Source organism: Bubalus bubalis, chromosome 10, assembly GCF_019923935.1.
Source record: "Bubalus bubalis isolate 160015118507 breed Murrah chromosome 10, NDDB_SH_1, whole genome shotgun sequence".
NCBI lineage: Eukaryota > Metazoa > Chordata > Mammalia > Artiodactyla > Bovidae > Bubalus > Bubalus bubalis.
The window spans coordinates 7,469,461-7,488,240 of record NC_059166.1 but is presented as its reverse complement, the minus strand read 5'-3'; the positions used below and the strand labels follow the sequence as shown (position 1 = coordinate 7,488,240).

At 46.6% G+C, this 18,780-nt stretch overlaps 2 protein-coding genes across 15 annotated transcripts in view; both read left to right on the top strand.

Annotated features, from left to right (window-relative positions):
- On the top strand, positions 1–7,392 carry LOC112587324. 10 transcript variants are annotated; one of them, XR_006542247.2, is made up of 5 exons: positions 1–273; positions 3,105–3,225; positions 4,220–4,307; positions 5,338–5,419; positions 7,273–7,392. XR_006542247.2 is itself a non-coding variant. In XM_025294310.3 (5 exons), exons 1-5 carry the CDS (start codon positions 1,586–1,588, stop codon positions 7,275–7,277), a joined length of 579 nt encoding a protein of 192 aa, XP_025150095.2. In that variant the 5' UTR covers positions 1,178–1,585; the 3' UTR covers positions 7,278–7,392. The 10 variants fall into 10 exon arrangements, 3 of the variants coding, with proteins under 3 accessions (XP_025150095.2, XP_025150094.2, XP_025150096.2); XM_025294310.3 differs by lacking the exon at positions 1–273 and adding an exon at positions 1,178–1,879 and having other exon boundaries at positions 4,231–4,307; XR_006542249.1 differs by lacking the exon at positions 5,338–5,419 and having other exon boundaries at positions 12–273; positions 4,231–4,307.
- Positions 7,393–7,564: 172 nt separating this feature from the next.
- Positions 7,565–18,780, top strand: part of MAP3K4 (mitogen-activated protein kinase kinase kinase 4) — a 145,821-nt gene continuing 134,605 nt past the window's right edge. For 2 of the 5 annotated variants that reach the window (XM_006043066.4, XM_006043067.4), the window contains exon 1: positions 8,045–8,240. In XM_006043066.4, coding sequence (XP_006043128.3) covers positions 8,092–8,240 — 149 coding nt within the window. In that variant the 5' untranslated portion in view covers positions 8,045–8,091. Of the gene's footprint in view, positions 7,868–8,040; positions 8,241–18,780 lie in introns of those variants that run through there. The other 3 variants (XM_044924020.2, XM_006043065.4, XM_006043068.4) reach the window with 3 other exon arrangements.

The following is an 18,780-nucleotide window of genomic DNA, read 5'->3' as shown; positions in this document are numbered from 1 at the left end:
AGTGACAAATTCAGCGGTCAGCAAGGTGGTATTTCTTAATTGATTGTACAGAAACCAACATGTTTATCTGTTTTGTTTTTTTTTAAGTGTCTTCACTGGACATCTCCTCAGTAGACTTGTTATGTGCTTGCGAAAAATATCAACAGAGAAGATAGTAACTCCCAGATAATTAACCAACCCACTCTGAGTCAGCAGGAGAGGCACCCAAAAATCAAAGCAAGCAGAGAGAAAACAGGTCATCCTCTCCATCTCTAAAACTCATCATTCACTAAGGTAATTACAACAAAAGTCCCTTTTCACAGCATGTGAAGAGATAAGACACGCCAAAAACATTAAAGTCTTTTAAGAAAAAAAAAATGAGGGTGCATAAAAGCTGGGGAAATCTGAGCAACTTCTGTGGACTATCAAAACCAGGCAATTCCTGGTATAGATAATAAACTAGAGTTAAGAAGATGTTACCTCTGGGGGAGACTGGGCGGCTGGGGGATGTTTATGCTGGATCTCTCAGTAATATTTTTGTAACTTCTTGTGTGTTTATAATTATTTCAAAGTAAAAGATAAAAACGTTTATGTCTATATTTTATATATTTAAATATATGTATATAGTTCAGTATACTTAGAGATACATCTGTATGTTTAGATATATGTGTTTGTATTTGGTATATGTGTATACATTTGGACATAGTACATTATTCGGATATGTGTGTATATATTTGGATATCATGTACTTAGTCACTCAGTCATGTCCAACTCTTTGCGACTGCATAGACCGTAGCCCCCAGGCTCCCCTGTCCATGGGATTTTTCAGACAAGGAGTGCTGGAGAGAATTGGTACCTCCTTCTCCAGGGGATCTTCCCAACCCAGGAATTGAACCTGTGTCTCCTGAGCCTTCTGCATTGCGAGCAGATTCTTTACCCTCTGAGCCATCTGGGAAATCTCTCATATTTGGATATGTGTGTACATATTTGGATATGTGTGTATATATTTGGACATGTGTGTACATATTTGGCCGAGAAGGCAATGGCACCCCACTCCAGTACTCTTGCCTGGAAAATCCCATGGATGGAGGAGCCTGGAAGGCTGCGGTCCATGGGGTCGCTGAGGGTCAGACACGACTGAGCGACTTCACTTTCACTTTTCACTTTCATACATTGGAGAAGGAAATGGCAACCCACTCCAGTGTTCTTGCCTGGAGAATCCCAGGGATGGGGGAGCCTGGTGGGCTGCCGTCTATGGGGTCGCACAGAGTCGGACACGACTGAAGCGACTTAGCAGCAGCAGCAACAGTACACATTTGGATATGTGTTATGTATTTGAGCATATCTGTACATATTTGGGTATGTGTGTATATATTTGGACATGTGTGTATGTATCTGTATATATATGTACATATTTGAACACGTCCGTACATATTTGGATATATACTTAAGAGGACCCAGGATGATGTAAATACTTCCATAATATTAGAGAACTCCCAAAGTACAGAAACTTGCCCAGGGGAGAATCTCAACTTATATTTCTAAACTGGGGAGCCTAACCCCACCTTTGACTGATTTCTGTGGGTTCACAAGAAGGGTGACCGAGATGACAGGCCCTCTCCCTGCCTCCACGCGCCCCGCCTCCAGCCCAGACGTTATTCAAGCCTCACTGATGCCTCTGGCTCAACAGCCGTCACACACACGTCGCCCTGCAATCCAGAGCCGTCGGCGCTCAGGCCAGCTCGGGCCTCCCGGGTGCTCAGGGAGACTATCATCTCTGCATGCAGGTGAACCACCCACCAACAGAGGCCCCAGCAGCTCGCCTGGACCCCAAGAAACCACCCCTCCCTCATCTGCGCATCCTCGCCGGACCCACCCTGCGGTAGAGGCGCCCCGAAAGGTCCCTGAGGGACACGTGGAGCTGGGAGGCGGCGGGTAGGAAGTGGGGCTCAGAGTTTCGAGGAAAGTGAGCCCTGATCTGGGCCGCGGCCTTCAGTCCTCGCCGCTGCAGGGTCTGCAGGGCGGCCGGCGCGGTGCGGAGCGCCAGACACACGGGGAAACCCTCCCGGCCCCCCGCGATTCCCCACCTGACCGGGAGGGGGCGGTGCGCGTCCGCGGCCGGGACTGCGAGGCCGGCCCGCAGCAGGAAGGACGCTCGGCGGGAGGAGCGAGACCCTGCTTCCCGGGGAAGCGACCCCGACTCTAGAGGATGAGTGGGAGGGGTGAGAAACAGGAGAAGCCTGTTTTGAGCAGAGAAAATGAACGGGCAAAGTCGCAGAGGCAAGGGTCCCATCCAAGAGATGCAAAGCCCTTCAGGCTGGAAATCAGAAATGACGGAGATGAGCCTGAATCGCATCTACACCCCAGCAAGAACGACAGGGACCCTTGAAGGGTCTTAAATTGGAGGAGTGTCCTCATCGTCCTGCCTCAAGTGTGGTCAGCAGAGAAGGAAGGAAACTGAAACGGAAAGTCGCACAGTTGTGTCTGACTCTTTGCCACCTGACAGACTTTACAGTCCATGGAATTCTCCAGGCCAGAATACTGGAGTCGGTAGCCTTTCCTTTCTCCAGGGGATCTTCCCGACCCAGGAATCCAACCCAGGTCTGCGGCAATGCGGGCGGATTCTTTACCAGCTGAGTCTCAAGGGAAGCCCAGAAAGGAAGGAGGTGACAGACTAGCAAAGTCCGAAAGCAGACAGGGCATGGGCAAGGCGAAACAAAAAGGGCATGGGATCAGGGAGGTGGTTAGAAAGTAGAACTGACAAGGTTTTGTGACTGATTGGATCTGGGGGCTGAAATCAAGGCTGGTGCCAGGGTGTCTATCTTGGTAGAGAGGGATGTCTTCATTGAGAAGGAACCCAGCGAAGAATGAGATGGGCTTGCTTGGAAAGTCCCCTGTTGCAGTTGCCCAGAAGGCAATTGGATATTTGGTCTAGAGCAGGCTTTGGCAAACCGTAGGCCATGGGGCAGCCTCCTGGTTTTGTAAATAAAATTTTACGGGTGCACAGCCCAGCCTGTTCATTTACTACTGTCCACCAGCTGCATGTGTATGACAATGAGTAGATGCGACTGAAGCTGTATGTTGGCCAGAGGCCTATAAAATATTTACTACCTGCCTTTTTGCAGGAAATGTTTGCCCAGGGAAGCGGTGTGGGCTGGAGATACAGAATCGAGTATATAACACTGAAACAAGGGAAGTGGATTAGGTCACCCCGGGAGAAGAAAAGAGGACCTGGGATGGAACAAGGTATTTTCCACATCTTCGTTATCCATTCAGCTGTTGATAGACATCTGGGTTGCTTCCATATCCCGGCTATTGTAAACAGTGCTGCTATGAACATAGAGGTGCAAGTATCTTTTTGAATTAGAGTTTTATCCCAGTATATGCGCAGTAGTGGGATTGCTGGGTCATATAGCAATTTTATTCCTATTTTTTTAAGGAAAAACTTTTAAAAATTTTATTTGTAAGGAATAAAACACTCTTCTCCATTGTGGCTGGAGAATTTACATCTCCTCAACAGTGTAGTGGGAGAAGGCAATGGCACCCCACTCCAGTACTTTTGCCTGGAAAATCCCATGGATGGAGGAGCCTGGTAGGCTGCAGTCCATGGGGTCGCTGAGAGTTGGACTCGATTGAGCAACTTCACTTTCACTCTTCACTTTCCTGCATTGGAGAAGGAAATGGCAACCCACTCCAGTGTTCTTGCCTGGAGAATCCCAGGGACTGGGGAGCCTGGTGGGCTTCCGTCTATGGGGTCGCACAGAGTCAGACACGACTGAAGTGACTTAGCAGCAGCAGCAGCAGCACAGTGTAGTAGGGTTCCCTTTTCTCCACACCCTCTCCAGCATTTATTGTTTGTAGATTTTTTTAAGAATGGCTATTTTGACCCTTGTAAGGTGGTTCCTTTTTGTGGTTTTGACCTATATTTCTCTAGCAATTAGTGATGTTGAGCATCTTTTCATATGCTTATTGGCCACCTGTCTGTCTTCTTTGGAGAAAATGTCTGTTTAGGTCTTCTGCCCATTTTTTGATTGGGTCGTTCGTTTTTTTGTTTCTCTTTTTTGCTCTTGTTGGTATTGAATTGTACGAGCTGCTTGTATGTTTTGGAAATTGCAAGTATTTTCTCCCCATCTGTAGGTTATCTTCATTTTGTTTATGGTTTACTTTGCTGTGCAAAAGCTGTAAAGTTTAATTAGATCCCATTTGTTTACTTTTGCTTTTGCTTCCTTTGCCCTGGGAGACTGACCTAAGAAAACATTGCTGTGACATGTCAGAGAAAGTTTGGCCCGTGTTCTCTTCTAGGAGCTTTATGGTGTCGGGTCTTACGTGTAAGTCGTTAAGCCATTTTGAGTTTATGTTTGTGTACGGTGCAAGGGAGTGCCCAAGGGAGGTCTTTTGAGGGGATGAACAGTCAGCTGGAGAGCAGTAACGGTGGGGTGCTGAGAAACCAAGGAGAGTGAGACTTTGTTGACGGTGGGAGTGGTCAGCAGTCACAGATGCTTCTGAGAATTCAAGTGAGATGTGCTTGTATGTCCCAGCAGTAAGAACATGTGGGTCACAACACCCTACGCAGCCAAATCTCAATGGCCAGGGCTCCAGACAAAATCCACTCTGCCCACCACTCTCACTAAATATATACAGACCCCAGGTGGCACACTGATAATCTGCCTGCCAATCCAGGAGGTGCAGAGGACACAGGTTCAATCCCTGGGTCAGGAAGACCCCCTGGAGGAGGAAATGGCAACCCACTCCAGGATTCCTGCCTGAAGAATTCCACAGAGGAGCCTGGTGCGCTACAGTCCATGGGGTCGCAAAGAGCTGGACATGACTGGGTGACTGAGCACAGCACACAGGAAAATAGCACATTTTATTCAACAAATTCCTGACCCACCTCTGTAATGCTTTTGCCCCAACATGAGTGTTCTTTGACTGAATCTCCATTTAACAATGGTTTTGTAACATCACATTTTATGAGAGAATAGAAAAGTCATTCATTCTTTCTCGAGCATTTTTTTGTCGGTAGATTTAAAAACTTTCAAGTTCATAACTTATTATTGGTAATGAAAGACAGCTTTTAAGGATTGTTGTAAAATTTAGGGAGGCCACCATGAAATTACTTTTATGTATGAGCTGTAAGATTTGGAATACTTCCCAGGACTTTATTCTAGCTTGATGCCTTTCAAATCCATGTATCACATTAGCGAGAGAAAAAGAAATCTGCTAGGTTAAGACTCGGTGGACTCTTATTTCAGTGGAAACCATCGGGGAAGCCTCCTAGTTCAATGAGTGGGATGGATATATTGATTTTGGGTTCAAGTATCATAAAGAAGTTGTTTGTTTGATGTCTGGAGAGTTTAGGCAGAAGATGGGAGACAAGTATATGAACTTTGCCTGGAAATGCGTGAATTATGTCCTCAGTGTGAGGGTGGTGAAGACGCAGGTAATGACCACGCGGGACGGCTCCCTCATGAGCCCCGTGGGGCTGGTGGCATTCCATTCTGAGAAGATGACACAAAGCACACTGTGAACTCTCCAGTGATCAGTTTTTTCTTTCTTTCTTTTTTTAAATGAACCTATTTGCGTGGGCTTCCCTGGGGACTCGATAGCAAAAAATCCACCTGCCAAGCGGGAGATGAGGGTTTGATCCCTGGGTCCAGAACACTCCCTGCAGAAGGAAATGGCTTCTTCAACCCACTCCAGTATTCTTGCCTGGGAAATCTCATGGACAGAGGAGGCTATCAAGCTACTGTCCGTGGGGTCGCAAAAGAGTCGAAGATGACTTAGCAACTAAAGGACAGTTGATAGCTCGGAAAGGCTCCGTGGGCAAGGGATGGCTACCCTATATGTCACTGCAAGCCCCCTGCGGGGTTCTGTACCCCGGTTCCTTCCAGAGTCCTCCCCTGTCGCCCGTGGAGTGAGGGATTACTGCAAACATCGTTCAGCTTTATTTGACCTACTTTACAAAACCAAGTCCTATCATCTAAATAACTATGGGAGCTACAGGGTTATTGCATTTGGATCCTCAAGACACCTTTCCACCTGCCCAGGCCAAACTTAGCAGTAATCTCATGAAAAGTCCTGGGGGCCCTTCTGTGGAAATTACTGCACATCAGACATTGCAGGAGACCCCCGCTCTGTCTGAAACCAAGGGCTGCCGTCAGTCACACCTTCTTGGGAAGGAAGCACCGGGTTCAGACATGGGCGGGCAGTTCACTAAGAACTGATCTGCTGATGAGCAAAGGAGTGGACAAGTGAAATAAGAGACAGACATTATGACCTTAGGAGCAACTTTTTACTTCCAACTACCATTTACTGTAGACTTGTCTGCTCTCTGCTGAGCACAAACACCACGGTGGATGAAGTACAGTAAATGGTGCTATGATTAGCAGCTTTTCCTTTATTATTATTATCACCGTCTTACAGGTCAGGACATTGAAACTCACCTGCCCAAAGTTATGCCAACGGAAAGAATCCTAAGTATCTGGGTCCCAAGTGACTGCTTTTAACCACTGCCTTGCAGACTTCTTCTGGAAGAAGCAACAGCAGTGGAAGCAACAATGGTATTAGCGACACTGGATTGAGAAGTGGTTGCATGGGAGGCCCTGTGCATGCTCAGTCGCTCACTGTGTCAAATTCTTTGCAACCCCTTGCACTGTAGCCCACCAGGCTCCTCTGTCCGTGGGATTTCCCAGGCAAGGATACTGGAGCGGGTTGCCATTTCCTTCACCAGGGGAGCTTCCCAGCCCAGGGATCGAACCAGCATCTCTTGCATTGGCAGGCAGATTCTTTACCACTGAGCCCCCTGGGGGAGCCCCTAGCACTGGACATGGATTATTTCATTTACTCCCCCTCCTGACCCTAAGAGGAATGTGTTATCGTTCACATTTGACTGACACAGACGGAGAGGTTCAGTTAACTGACCCAGGGTCACACAACTGGTGAGGCTGGATGGGGCATCGAATGCCAGGGCCAAGCCCTTCAGCCCTCCAGCTTAGCATCACTGCCACAGTCATTCACTCCAACGCTCAGAATGAGCATTTACTGAGCACCTATTGCTTTTGTGGAACTGTGATCACCCTGGAAGTCCCAGCACTGAGGCCAAGCCAAGCGCTGGTAGAAAGAGCAGAAATGTGTTGCCTGGACCTGGTGGGGTTGGGGTTGGGGCGGGGTGGGGGCTGCTGCTTATCTCTGTGGTGCTGCCCAGAGGCCATCTGCCTGGGTTTGCACATTTCAGTTTCTTGTGCTGAGCTTGCTGCTTAATTGTGCAGAGTTCTGTTTGCTTTCTGTTTTTAGAATGAACATCGCCACGCAGAGGGTAAACTCCAGGACACGCACTGCACATTGCCTTTCCCTTGTGTGTGCCCAAACCAGCAGAGGGTGTGTTGGTGCTCCAATAAAGGAAATTGAATGAAAGCTTCTTTTTCTGGTCTCTCTTCATTATTGATCCATAAAGGCCTTTAAGGGGGTGAGCTTTTGTTGCAATCAACACTAGGGCAGGCAAGGACTCAGGGCATCGAAGTCTTTCTTCTTCTCAAAGCTCCTTTTTGAGCCCGGTTCTGCAGAGTCTTGCTTATCTGGAGAGACGGGCAAGCCATAGGAGATAAAAACAGATTATGTTACACGCTTAAATGTGGAACGTGGGCTTCTGCAAGAGCTTGGAGTTTCCAGAAACACCGAAACTGCCTCCCCTTGGGCGATCCCAGCCTAAACGGCCTCCCCTTGGGCCATCCCAGCACCTCGGGGGCAATAGCTCTGACGCAGTTCAGACTTTACTCCAAGCCACAGAATCGCAAACAACCTTTCTTCTCAGCCGGGCCTTTGAAGCGCTCTACTCGGCCGGAAAACACTTCGGAGCCAAACAGAAGCGGACTCCGACCGACAGCGGCCGGTAGGGGACGGCAGACCCCGGCCTTTTCAGCCGTGGGGGCTGCCGCCCGCGCCCCTAGGTGGGGGTCGCCAGGTCCACCAAACCTGTCGCAGGTTTTCTGCTCAGTGGCTCCACCAGCCCAGCTCATTCCCTTCTCAGGCTGCAGGCTCGGGCTGCAAGGGAGAGGATTCCAAGGCGGGGATGGGAGCTGGTGCGGGCGCCTGGCCAATTGCTGTGGACGATTTATGCCTCTGATAGGAAAACTGGAGATGCTGGCCAAGTCGGCAGCTGCCTGCATTCCGGCAAAGTCACGGGGCAGCGGCGGCGGCCTCGCGGCCAGTGCCCGCGCGGCGGGAGCCGGGACCCGCCCCGGGGAAGGATGCGCGGAGCCAAGGTAGGGGACCCCTCCTCCTCCAAGCTGGGCTCGGGTCTGCCGGCGCGTGGCCCGCCCTCCCGGGGGTGGAGGTGCGGAGCAGGTCAGGTACCTCGGCCCAGCAGCTGGCTCAGCGTCGGAACACAACCGGGTGGCTGGGTTGACAATCTGTGAACGCGGAGGAATGGAATTTTCAGTGAGTGGGTTTTTCCCTTTCCAGGAGCGCTGATGCTTGGCCCTGGTGCTCCAGACCCTGAAGTCCAGTTTCGAAACTGGCCAGAGTAGGCCATATTTCGGAGGAGGGCAGCCCCCTACGTCTCCCCTTTGCTGAGGGCTTGTGAAGAGACTGTGGCGGGCTGGGTGGGAAGAGATGGGAAAAGAGCTCCAATACCTGTATTTCCGTGCAGAGACATTTTACAGCCAGGAAAAACCAATATAATCAGTTCTGCCATAACATGCCCACTGTGGGCATGTCATCTTCCTGCTACAAATTTTACCTGTTTTATGCTGTACCTGTGTTCCTAGAAAGATATATTGCTGTCCCTCAATCGTGTCCAACTCTTTGCGACTCTGTGGACTGCAGCATGCCAGGCTTCCCTGTCCTTCACTGTCTTCCCGAGTTTGCTCAAACTAATGTCCGTTGAGTCAATGATGCCATCCAACCATCTCATCCTCTGCTGCCCCCTTCTCCTCCTGCCCTCAATCTTTCCCAGCATCAGGATGTTTTCCAGTGAGTTGGCTTTTTGCATCAGGTGGCCAAAGTATTGGAGCTTCAGCTTTAGCATCGGTCCTTCCAATGAATATTCAGAGTTGGTTTCCTTTAGGATGAACTGGTTTGCTCTCCTTGCTGTCTAAGGGACTCTCGAGAGTCTTCTCTAGCACCACATTTTGAAAGCATCAATTCTTCGGCGCTCAGCCTTCTTTATGGTCCAACTCTCACATCCAACATACAGTACTGGAGTGGGCTGCCACTTCCTTCTCCAGAGGATCTTCCTGACCCAGGGATCGAACCTGGATCTCCTGCGTTTCAGGCAGGTGCTTTACCCTCTGAGCCACCAGGGCTCATAGCTTTGACTAGACGGACCTTTGTCAGCAAAGCAATATCTTTGCTTTTTAATATGCTGTCTAGGAGGTTTGCCATAGCTTTGCCATAACTTCCAAGGAGCAAGGAGCTTTTAATTTCATGACTGCGGTCGCCATCTGCAGTGATTTTGGAGCCCAAGAAAATAAAATCTGCCACAGTTTCTATTTTTTCCCCATCTATTTTGAAAGCCACACAAAACATTTTTGTTATTAACTCTGATTTAAATGGCAAGAAGTAGCTTACCATAGGGTATATGGATTGCAGGTTAAAAGGGCATTTATATGCCCTTAGCTATGAGTATTCACATGTTCTGTATGCTTCATGTTATGTAGAACTACAGGTGAGATAATCCCCTGGAGAAGGAAATGGTAACCCATGCCAGTATTCGTGCCTGGAGAATTCCATGGACAGAGGAGTGTGGTGGACTACAGTCCATGGTGTTGCAAAGAGCTGGGCATGACTTGAGTGAATAACCCTTTTACTTTCACTTTCAAATTGATATAAGTACAGTAAAATTAATAGTCTAAAACTAGCTAATGTGCTTATTAATCAGAAAAAATATCCAATTTCTAAAAATTCTATCCCATTTAGTAATTTGACCCATATGACATATATATGTATGTATGTGTGTGTGTATGGATAGCTTTATAAGAAAAAGTTGTATTACACATTGTACTGAGTTTCTTTTTTCTGCCCATCACTGAGACATCTTTCAATTTAAAAAAGTGGATTATATAGATCTATGAAATAAGCCACAAGAACAAAAACATTGTGTGCTTTTTGTGGTTACATATAAACAAAAGACTGAAAGTAACAATTTATACTGCTGGTCAAGCATTAAGTTGTCCTTATCAGAGATTCTCAACTTAAGTGCTGATAAATGGTGAAGACTGGAGCTGAATTCCCAGAAGGTCAGACCTTGGAGATTTCTCTTTTGAATAGATTACTGGTAGTTGTTGTTCATCTTTCTTACAAAAGTAGAAACAAGTATGTTGTTTAGTCACTAAGTCGTCTCCAGCTCTTCTGCGACCCTGTGGACTGTAGCCCGCCAGGCTCCTCTATCCATGGGATTTCCCAGGCAAGGATACTGGCGTGGGTTGCCATTTCCTTCTCAACGGAATTTTCCTGACCCAGGGATCGAACTCATTTCTCCTTCATTGATAAGTAGATTCTTTACCACTGAGCCACCGGGGAAGCCCAGAAACAAGTATACAAAACTGGATTTAGAAAAGTGGGCATTTAATCAGTCGCAGCGCCCTACTGATCAACAAGTGATTTCAAGGTGATCAACAAGGGATTTCAATGACAATCACTTACGCTGGCCTGGTCAGCACTCCCCCACTCCTCTAGATGACAGTCCTCCAGATTTCTGCAGCCAGCGCCCCTGTTCCCAGATCCAGCATCTCCTGGTGCTTCAGGACTTCCCAGGTCCCTCAGCAACCCAAGAAAATGGGACATCTTAGAGAAGACCCTACCATGTCTCCAGGTATGGTCCAAGGAAGGAAGACAAAGCCCTGGTTCATTATTACGAATCCTTGGAGAAGGAAATGGCAACCCACTCCAGTACTCTTGCCTGGAGAATCCCATGGACAGAGGAGCCTGGTGGGCTACAGTCCACAGGGTCGCAAAGAGTCGGACACGACTGAGCGAATCCTTAATCAAGAGCATCCCTTAATCAAGAGGCCGTTTCTATTAATTCTGCAAATGGTTGTTAAAAGCCCATTCATTTTAAACTAGTAGCTCAACTGTCCTGTGTGCAAGCTGCCCTGAATCTAGCTCTCCACATTCTCCACTGTGTCACTGAGTTAGTGTGGTTAAGTTCATCATGTTATGTTATTCGAGAAATGTGAGCTATGTAGAAAAGAACAGACTGAGCCAATGCTGAAGCGATTCACCAACTTTCCTTATTTTTTAAATATGTTAGGTTTTTAAAGGTACATTATTGCTTTATCTCTGGCTGTGCTGGGTCTTGACTGCTGTGCTCGGGCTTTCTCGAGTTGCAGCCCGCGGGGGCTGCTCTTCCTGGTGGTGCCCGGGCTCTGGAGCTTAGGAGCTTCAGCAGTTGTGGTGCCCGGGCTTGGCTGGTCCGCAGCACGTAGGATCTTCCCCGACCGTGGATTGAACATGTGTCCCCTGCATTGCAAGGCAGCTTCCTAACCACTGGACCACCAGGAAAGCCCCTGATTGCTTTATAATCGGCTCTTGATATTGAGAAAGGACATCCACCTAAGATACGGTCAGTTTGCTGGGTGGTATTGACCCTAACTTTTGTCTCCCTTTGTGCTAGTTTGGTTTTGGAATCTGATATATCTCTAATTATCTGTCGTGTTGTACTAATTAGCATCACGTTGCCCCCAGCCATTTAAAAGAGGCTTTGTGAGGAGTCAAGTCAGAGGCCACCCCATCTTTACTAAGTCTTTTTCCCCAGTCATAATTTATTTCCTCCGCTTCCTTCTCATCTTCCAGCTCTGCTTCGGATACACCTCTTCTCTACAGAAAAAGACTTTTTTTTTTTTTAATGAAATGTCTACAGAAAGACATTTTCATTAGAATTAGAAGGGGTAACAAATGGTAATAGCTTGTTTTTCCGCTTCCTGTTTCTTTAGAAAGTCTCCCGTTCGCTTTCTTTGAAGCCGTTTATGAGTGATTGCCTTGTTCTGCTCCCCTGACGCCCTCGAATGCTTGTTCTTTCCTTCTTTTATCATCACACCCGTGATGCTGCCCACGGGGACTGCTTACTGAGGCATCGTTCGTGCTGCTTTTATCTTCACTAGACCACTCCTCCACGTGACTTTTTGATGGTAATATTGTCAAGATTTTCTCCCAGTGTGTGCTCACTCCTGTTTCTTTGTAGATTTTTGTTTTAATACCTCTATTTTGACACATTTTCCCCCTGTGTTATTAAAGGGAAGGTTTTGCTCATAAATAAAAATGGCTTTTTAAAATGTATTTGACAATGAGTTGGCCTTCTACCCCATTTGGGTAAGAGAATTGAAGACAGTTAATTCTCTTTGTTGCATAAAAACTGCCACTGGGGAACTGCTTCTGTGCTCCCGATTAGAGAGATTTGAGGCATTCCTGCCATGAACTATTTGCTATTGACCACTTTGCCTGTTTGGGTCAATATAACTATCAGTATGTTTTGAATATCAGAACTTTCTGTGACCTTAAGTATGCATATGAGCAATTATTAAAATTATATGTACTATCAGATGTCTCAGAAATACATTTCCCAAAGGGAAGGAAGAATTTTATTGGACTGGTCTGTATTCAAACCGTGTCTTACTTTGTGAAACCTACAAAGTAGGTGAAAGATTTCTTATACCTGGATCAACATACTGATCAGTATCTACGGGGAAGGCAACAAAGTGTGTCAGTATTTCTAATACACAAATGTTATTGACCCCATTTACTGTAGCCCGCCAGGCTCCTCTGTCCATAGGGATTCTCCAGGCAAGAATACTGAAATGGGTTGCCATGCCCTCCTCCAGGGGATATTCCAACTCAGGGATCAAATCCAGGTCTCCCGCATTGCAGGCAGATTCTTTACCATCTGAGCTACCAGAAAAGCCCATAGATCAGATAACAGGAAATTATAATTTTCGTTCATGTCTTAATGAAACCACTTCTTTTTTGTTTCGTTTTTAATTTTTATCGTAGGATAAGTGATTTACAATGTTGTGTTAGTTCCTGCTATACCGCTAAGTCTATCAGTTATACATATATCTCCTCTTTTTTAGATTCATTTCCCATAGAGGTCATTACAGAGTATTGGGTAGAAACCAATTGGCTTCCATCACCAATTTTTTTTTCTAGTCAGTAAGAGGGTTCAATGTCACGTGTTGAAACTACCTCAAAGTTTTATTTACCTTCTTACTTGTTAGGAATCCAGACCTGTTAAAATTTCATATTATTCCCAGTCTTTTACCTTAATGGGTTGAATAGTTATTGCCTAATAGTTTGAGGATAAATACGTGCAGTTTATTTATGTTTTCCAGATTGCGAAAGTGAAGAGTTAAATCTAAGAGATACATTTACAGTTGCTTCTGGTGATGAAATTCTCGCCATTATTTCAGGAAGGAAGTTGATTCACAGATACAGGACTAAGTAAACGGGGGAGGCACATTATGGGTCATCACAGTCTATTCTTTCTGTGAGGCAAGTAGAGTCTCCAGTCACATGGCAATGGTGCCTACAGTGGTATATCCATAACCCCTCCATCTTTTGCCCTTTAGTCATTTGTGTATTTTGTTTGTAAGAAATATACTAACAAAATCACATGAAATACTTATGTTTGTTATTTAATAATGTAGGCCAAAGTAACTAAGAAATAAGTTCATGATGGTTAAAATTCCACTGGAAATGCCTCTTTACTCACTCACTTCACACTATTATGACAACACACACGTTTACCTCGGTGTTACCTCCTGTCCTTAAAACAAAAGGACCATCCCGCCACAAAGAAAGACTCTAGGAAGGTGGGAAGAAAACAGCAAGGGAAAACGCAGAAATCACAGTTAGGTCCAAAGCACAAGACAGTCAGTAAGTGCAAGAAAATACATATTACGGTTTCACAAAATATTTTTAAATGCTTTTATTCTGGATATAAAAGGTCAGATTCATTTTGATTACATTTTGCATACTTTCTGAAGTTTCACATTTATGAAACAAAATGATTATTTTACTGTGTATATAAGTTCTGGAAAGCATTTCAACAAACATTAAGATTTTAGGTTTTGTGGAAGAACTTTACCAAAGGCCTTTTTTTAAATTAAAAACAAAAAAAAAATTTTTTTTGAGCCTGCTGCTGCTAAGTCCCTTCAGTCATGTCCAACTCTGTGTGACCCCATAGACGGCAGCCCACCAGGCTCCCCCGTCCCTGGGATTCTCCAGGCAAGAACACTGGAGTGGGTTGCCATTTCCTTCTCCAATGCATGAAAGTGAAAAGTGAAGTCGCTCAGTCGTGTCCGACTCTGAGCGCCTAAGTTACCATTTTTTGCCCATGCAGTACAGCACACGGGCACGTACACACAAGCACACAGCCCTAGTGTTATGGGCAGAAAGCTTTTTTACGAAACGCCTATTTTTAGATGACTTCTGCATTAAACTATACCATTTCATTTTTTTTTAAGAGCAAAATTTCATTTTAAAATGTCTCTAAACGTATGTTCAAGCCTTTGGGGGAATAATCCAGCTATTTTGCTGAGCCCCCTCTCTTTTATTTTTTTCAAGGTTGCACATGTACAAAAAGTAGATTCACTTTGTTACATAAAGGATGTACTTTGGGAAGACTGGAGCTACTTCTAGTTAGCAAGTTCTTTGCCATGCAGGTAACAATTTATCACAATTTGGCAAGATATACTTTTTACATTTGAGGTTAAGAAGGAATGTAGAAATAGCTCTGGGCAGAAATGAAAGGCTTGCATGGAAGTATATAACCTGTTGTGATCTGATATTTTACTCCACACCCATATTATAAATAAACACAACTCGGAAAGAAAATCCTCCCAACACTCTCTGTGCTAAAACTAAAGCCCGTGTGCTATATTAAGAGAAGTGGGATATATGTTTGCATTTGTAGGGATGGGCTGGTTGGTGGTTTTCATGACAAAATGCTTGCTTTCCTTTCCCCACCCTCAAAAAAAAAAAGAAAAGGAAAGACAGACTCCACAAACTTTGTCACAGTAGTTTGTAATTTAAAGTTCAGAGTTAGGATTATAAGCAATTAGAGAAGTCCAGTCCATTTTCATTCATAGGTGACGCCAGTGGTAAAGAATGTGCCAGCCGGTGCAGGAGATGCAAGAGACAGGGTGTTTGCTCCCTGGGTTGGAAGATCCCCTGGAGGAGCAAACGGCCACCCACTCCAGTTTTCTTGAATGGAAAGTTCCATGGACAAGAGGAGCCTGTCGGGCTACAGTCCATGGGGTCGCAGAGAGTCAGGCACAGCTGAGCTTGCCTGCAGGCAGGTAGGTTATCCATAGGTGGCAATCGTTGATAAAATCTGGCTCACCTCTCTTTTCTATCCCAACACTCCTGAGGCTTCTCTCCTTCAAATACCTCCTTAAATCTCCCATCCGTGTTTGCAAAATAGTGACTAATTTTGAAGATAGGCCAATCTTTCAGGAGAAAGGAGCAGAGGTATTTGAAGGTAAATGCGTGCCATTGTGGTAATCTGCTATTTTGAATGGTGAGCTCACCAGGCCATGCCATCCGCAGAACCCTGCCCAGGTGCTGGTCTCCTCCCAGTGCGTTTACCCCATACTATTCTAGAAACAAACTAGTCCTATGACTCAGGACTAGTGCTGTGGTATTTTGTAACACTTAAAATAAGTCACCAGAAGATGTAATGATTTTATATTGCTTTAGGAACCAAACAGTGCGGGCCATTGTATTTTGAAAATACAGGGACATTTAGGTATTAGTGTTATCGGTCAAAACCCAAACCAGTAATTTTCAGGAAGCTCAGCTCAATTATTCTTTTTGGGGAGTCCACTTTGGTGGGAAAGCAGAACCCCGGTATTTTATTTCCACATGTAATAATGCCACTTTCAATTGCTGGGTTGAGAATTACCCAGTGTAAGTTCTGCAATGACTGCTCTTTCATTAAACAAGCATGCATTGACGTCTTGTTATGGATTAGGACTGTGCAAGGCGCTAAGCTTGCAAAGATGAGTGAAGCAATGCTTGTCACCTGCTGGGAAGGGGAACGGAGCCATAGACAAATGCTTATAATTTAACATGGAGCATGTATGTAACTTTTAGGAGGTGCCCGAGGTCCTGTGGGTCTTCCCAGGTGGCACTAGTCATAAAGAACCCACCTGCCATTGCAGGAGAGGTAAGAGATACGGGTTGAGAAGATCCCCTGGAGGAGGGCATGGCAACCCACTCCAGTATTCTTGCCTGGAGAATCCCATGGACAGAGGAGCCTGGCAGGATGCAATCTATAGGGTCGCGTGCAGTCAGACACGACTGAAGCCGCTTAGCCTGGGAGGGCGCACACTCAGGGGACCATGTGCACTAGGAGAAGCTTCGGTCACTCAAGGGGTGTGCAGAGGAGCACTGGGGAAGGTTTCCTATGAGAGAATGCCTGAAGGCAGTCAGAGGAGAGGCGCCTCAGCAAGGGGGAAGGGCGTGCGGTGGGCTGATAGTCACAGAGACACCTGCAGGACAAGATGCCTTAGAGAGCCTGCTGCACTCCCAGGAAGCAAGAGCTGTGGGCGTGTACAGTGGGGGAGAGGCAGAGGCAAGGGCCCTCCAGTTGCTCGGTCGTGTCTGACTCTTCGTGACCCCGTGGACTGTGACTCCCCTGGTGGCTCAGATGGTAAAGCATCTGCCTGCAATGCAGGAGACCCGGGTTCGATCCCTGGGTGGGGAAGATCTTTTGGAGAAGAAAATGGCAACCCACTCCAGTATTCTTGCCAGGAAAACCCCATGGACAGAGGAGCCTGGTAAGCTATAGTCCATGGGGTCACAAAGAGTCAGACACGACTGAGTGACTTCACTTTCACTTTTGCATGGACTGCAGAGGCTAGGGAAGTCATTGGAAATGCAGGCTGGGCCAACTCATGGAGGCTTTGGGGTCCTGTTGGTGAACTTGAACTTTACCCTTTGTCCATGGGGGCTTCCCTTGTGGCTCAGCTGGGAAAGAATCCACCTGCAATGTGGGAGACCTGGGTTTGATCCCTGGGTTGGGAAGACCCCCTGGAGAAGGGAAAGGCTACCCACTCTAGTATTCTGGCCTGGAGAATTCCACGGACTGGATAGTCCATGGGGTCGCAAAGAGTCGGACACGACTGATTGACTTTCAATTTCACTTAGCCCATGGGGAGCCACGGGCTTTCACGGGTTTTCAGCAGAGGACTCACATGGTCAGAGTTGCTTTTTAGGCAGGTCAATCGGCAGAGAAAGAGAACTGAAGAGGGCAAGGCTGAATCCAGGCAGAAGCGCTGTGAGACTCCGCCAGGAGTTGGGGTGAGGTGGACAAGAGGGTGTTAGGAATGGAGAGGGGAGGCAGCCTCGAGGATCATAAGCATCAGAGGGCCGGAAAGGGATGCGTGATTGGGTATGAGAGGTGAAGGAGCCGGAGAGGTCAAGGGTGACGGGCCGTGTCTTAGCTCAGGAGACGGGAAGGATGGAGACACGGCAGTCAGAGGGGAAAGCAGTGTCTGCTTGGAGTAAGTGCTTGGAGTAAGGTTTTTCCTTCACCTGCTGCCCTTACACACACACACACATACACGCCCCTCTCTCTTTCCTTCTCTCACACATACACGTTTCTGTCATGTACGTTTCAGGAGTACAGCATAATAGTTTGACATCTGTCTTCACTGATGACCCCCGAAGTCTGGGTACCTCCCATCACCTGACTGTTGACCCCACATGTGCTATCTAAATCGTTTTGTCCAATTTTTATTGAAGTATAGCTGATTTACAATATTGTGTTCTTTTGTCTGCACACACTGTATCAGTCACTCTCTCGCTCCTGCTGTGCCCCGTGCTTGCCTTACAGGAACACCATTGGACTTGGTTTTAATTGCATGTTTAATTTTCTGTCTTCCTCACTCAACCGTAAGCTCCTTGGAACAAGGACTGTGTTTGCCTTCCTCATTATTCATTCTCATGTCAGCAGTTTGCCTGGCACATAATAGGCAGCGATAAATATGTATAAAGGGGATGAGTGTAGTGTTCAGATCATAATTAGGAGTCAGCCATACATTTTCAGTTAGTTTTCTATGTGGATTTTGTTGTTGCTATGTTTTGAATGACAGCCCTGCTGAAATTACTGGATGAAGAACTGGAGATGTCACACCAGTAAACCTGGCTTCTAGTCCCAGTCCTGACCTTGGTCAGATTTGTGTCATTAGACAAGGAGTTTACTCCCTTCCTGTGTATCATTTCTCCCTGGGTATAGTTAGGAACAGGGACAGGTCTGTTCACTGGGGTCCTGCCTGACTGATGTTTTACAAGAAAGGGAGACATCTTATAGGACAAACCAGAAGGAAAAAAATAGTATAACAATACATTAAATACTTTATTAAGCAGGAGGAAAAAGAAACCCTCAGGAAGACAGAAAGCCCAGACTCTTAAGTATACTTGCCATTAAGCCTTTCAATGTCGTCCAGCCTTTTTGATAGTATAGTTAGCCCTTCAGTCGTGTCTGACTCTTGCAACCCCACGGACAGTAGCCCACCAGGCTCCTCTATCCATGGGATTGCCCAGGCGAGAAGACTGGAGTGGGTTGCCATTTCCTTCTCCAGGTGATCTTTCCGACGGTATAGTTTTATGATTAAAGAGAAGTCAGCTCAGGTGTTACCTGCTGCCTGGGGCTGCGTGGCGTCGCCACTGTCCTGAGGTCTGACGGTTCCGAGGGTTGACCATCAGGATAAGAAATAGGTTAAGTGAGACAATGTCCTTATCCTCGGCGGGCTCAGTATGTGCCTGCCTTTCCCCACAGCAGCTCCCTGTGTGCTCAGGCTCTCT

Excerpts from the sequence above, each read along its gene's own strand:
- LOC112587324 (XM_025294309.3), top strand. The coding sequence starts at position 1,586 with ATGACAGGCCCTCTCCCTGCCTCCACGCGCCCCGCCTCCAGCCCAGAC. Across the intron at positions 1,880-3,104 it reads CGGTAGAGGCGCCCCGAAAG|GAAATGTTTGCCCAGGGAAG; the intron begins GTCCCTGAGGGA and ends GCCTTTTTGCAG. Across the intron at positions 4,308-7,272 it reads TATGGTGTCGGGTCTTACGT|AATGAACATCGCCACGCAGA; the intron begins GTAAGTCGTTAA and ends TTCTGTTTTTAG.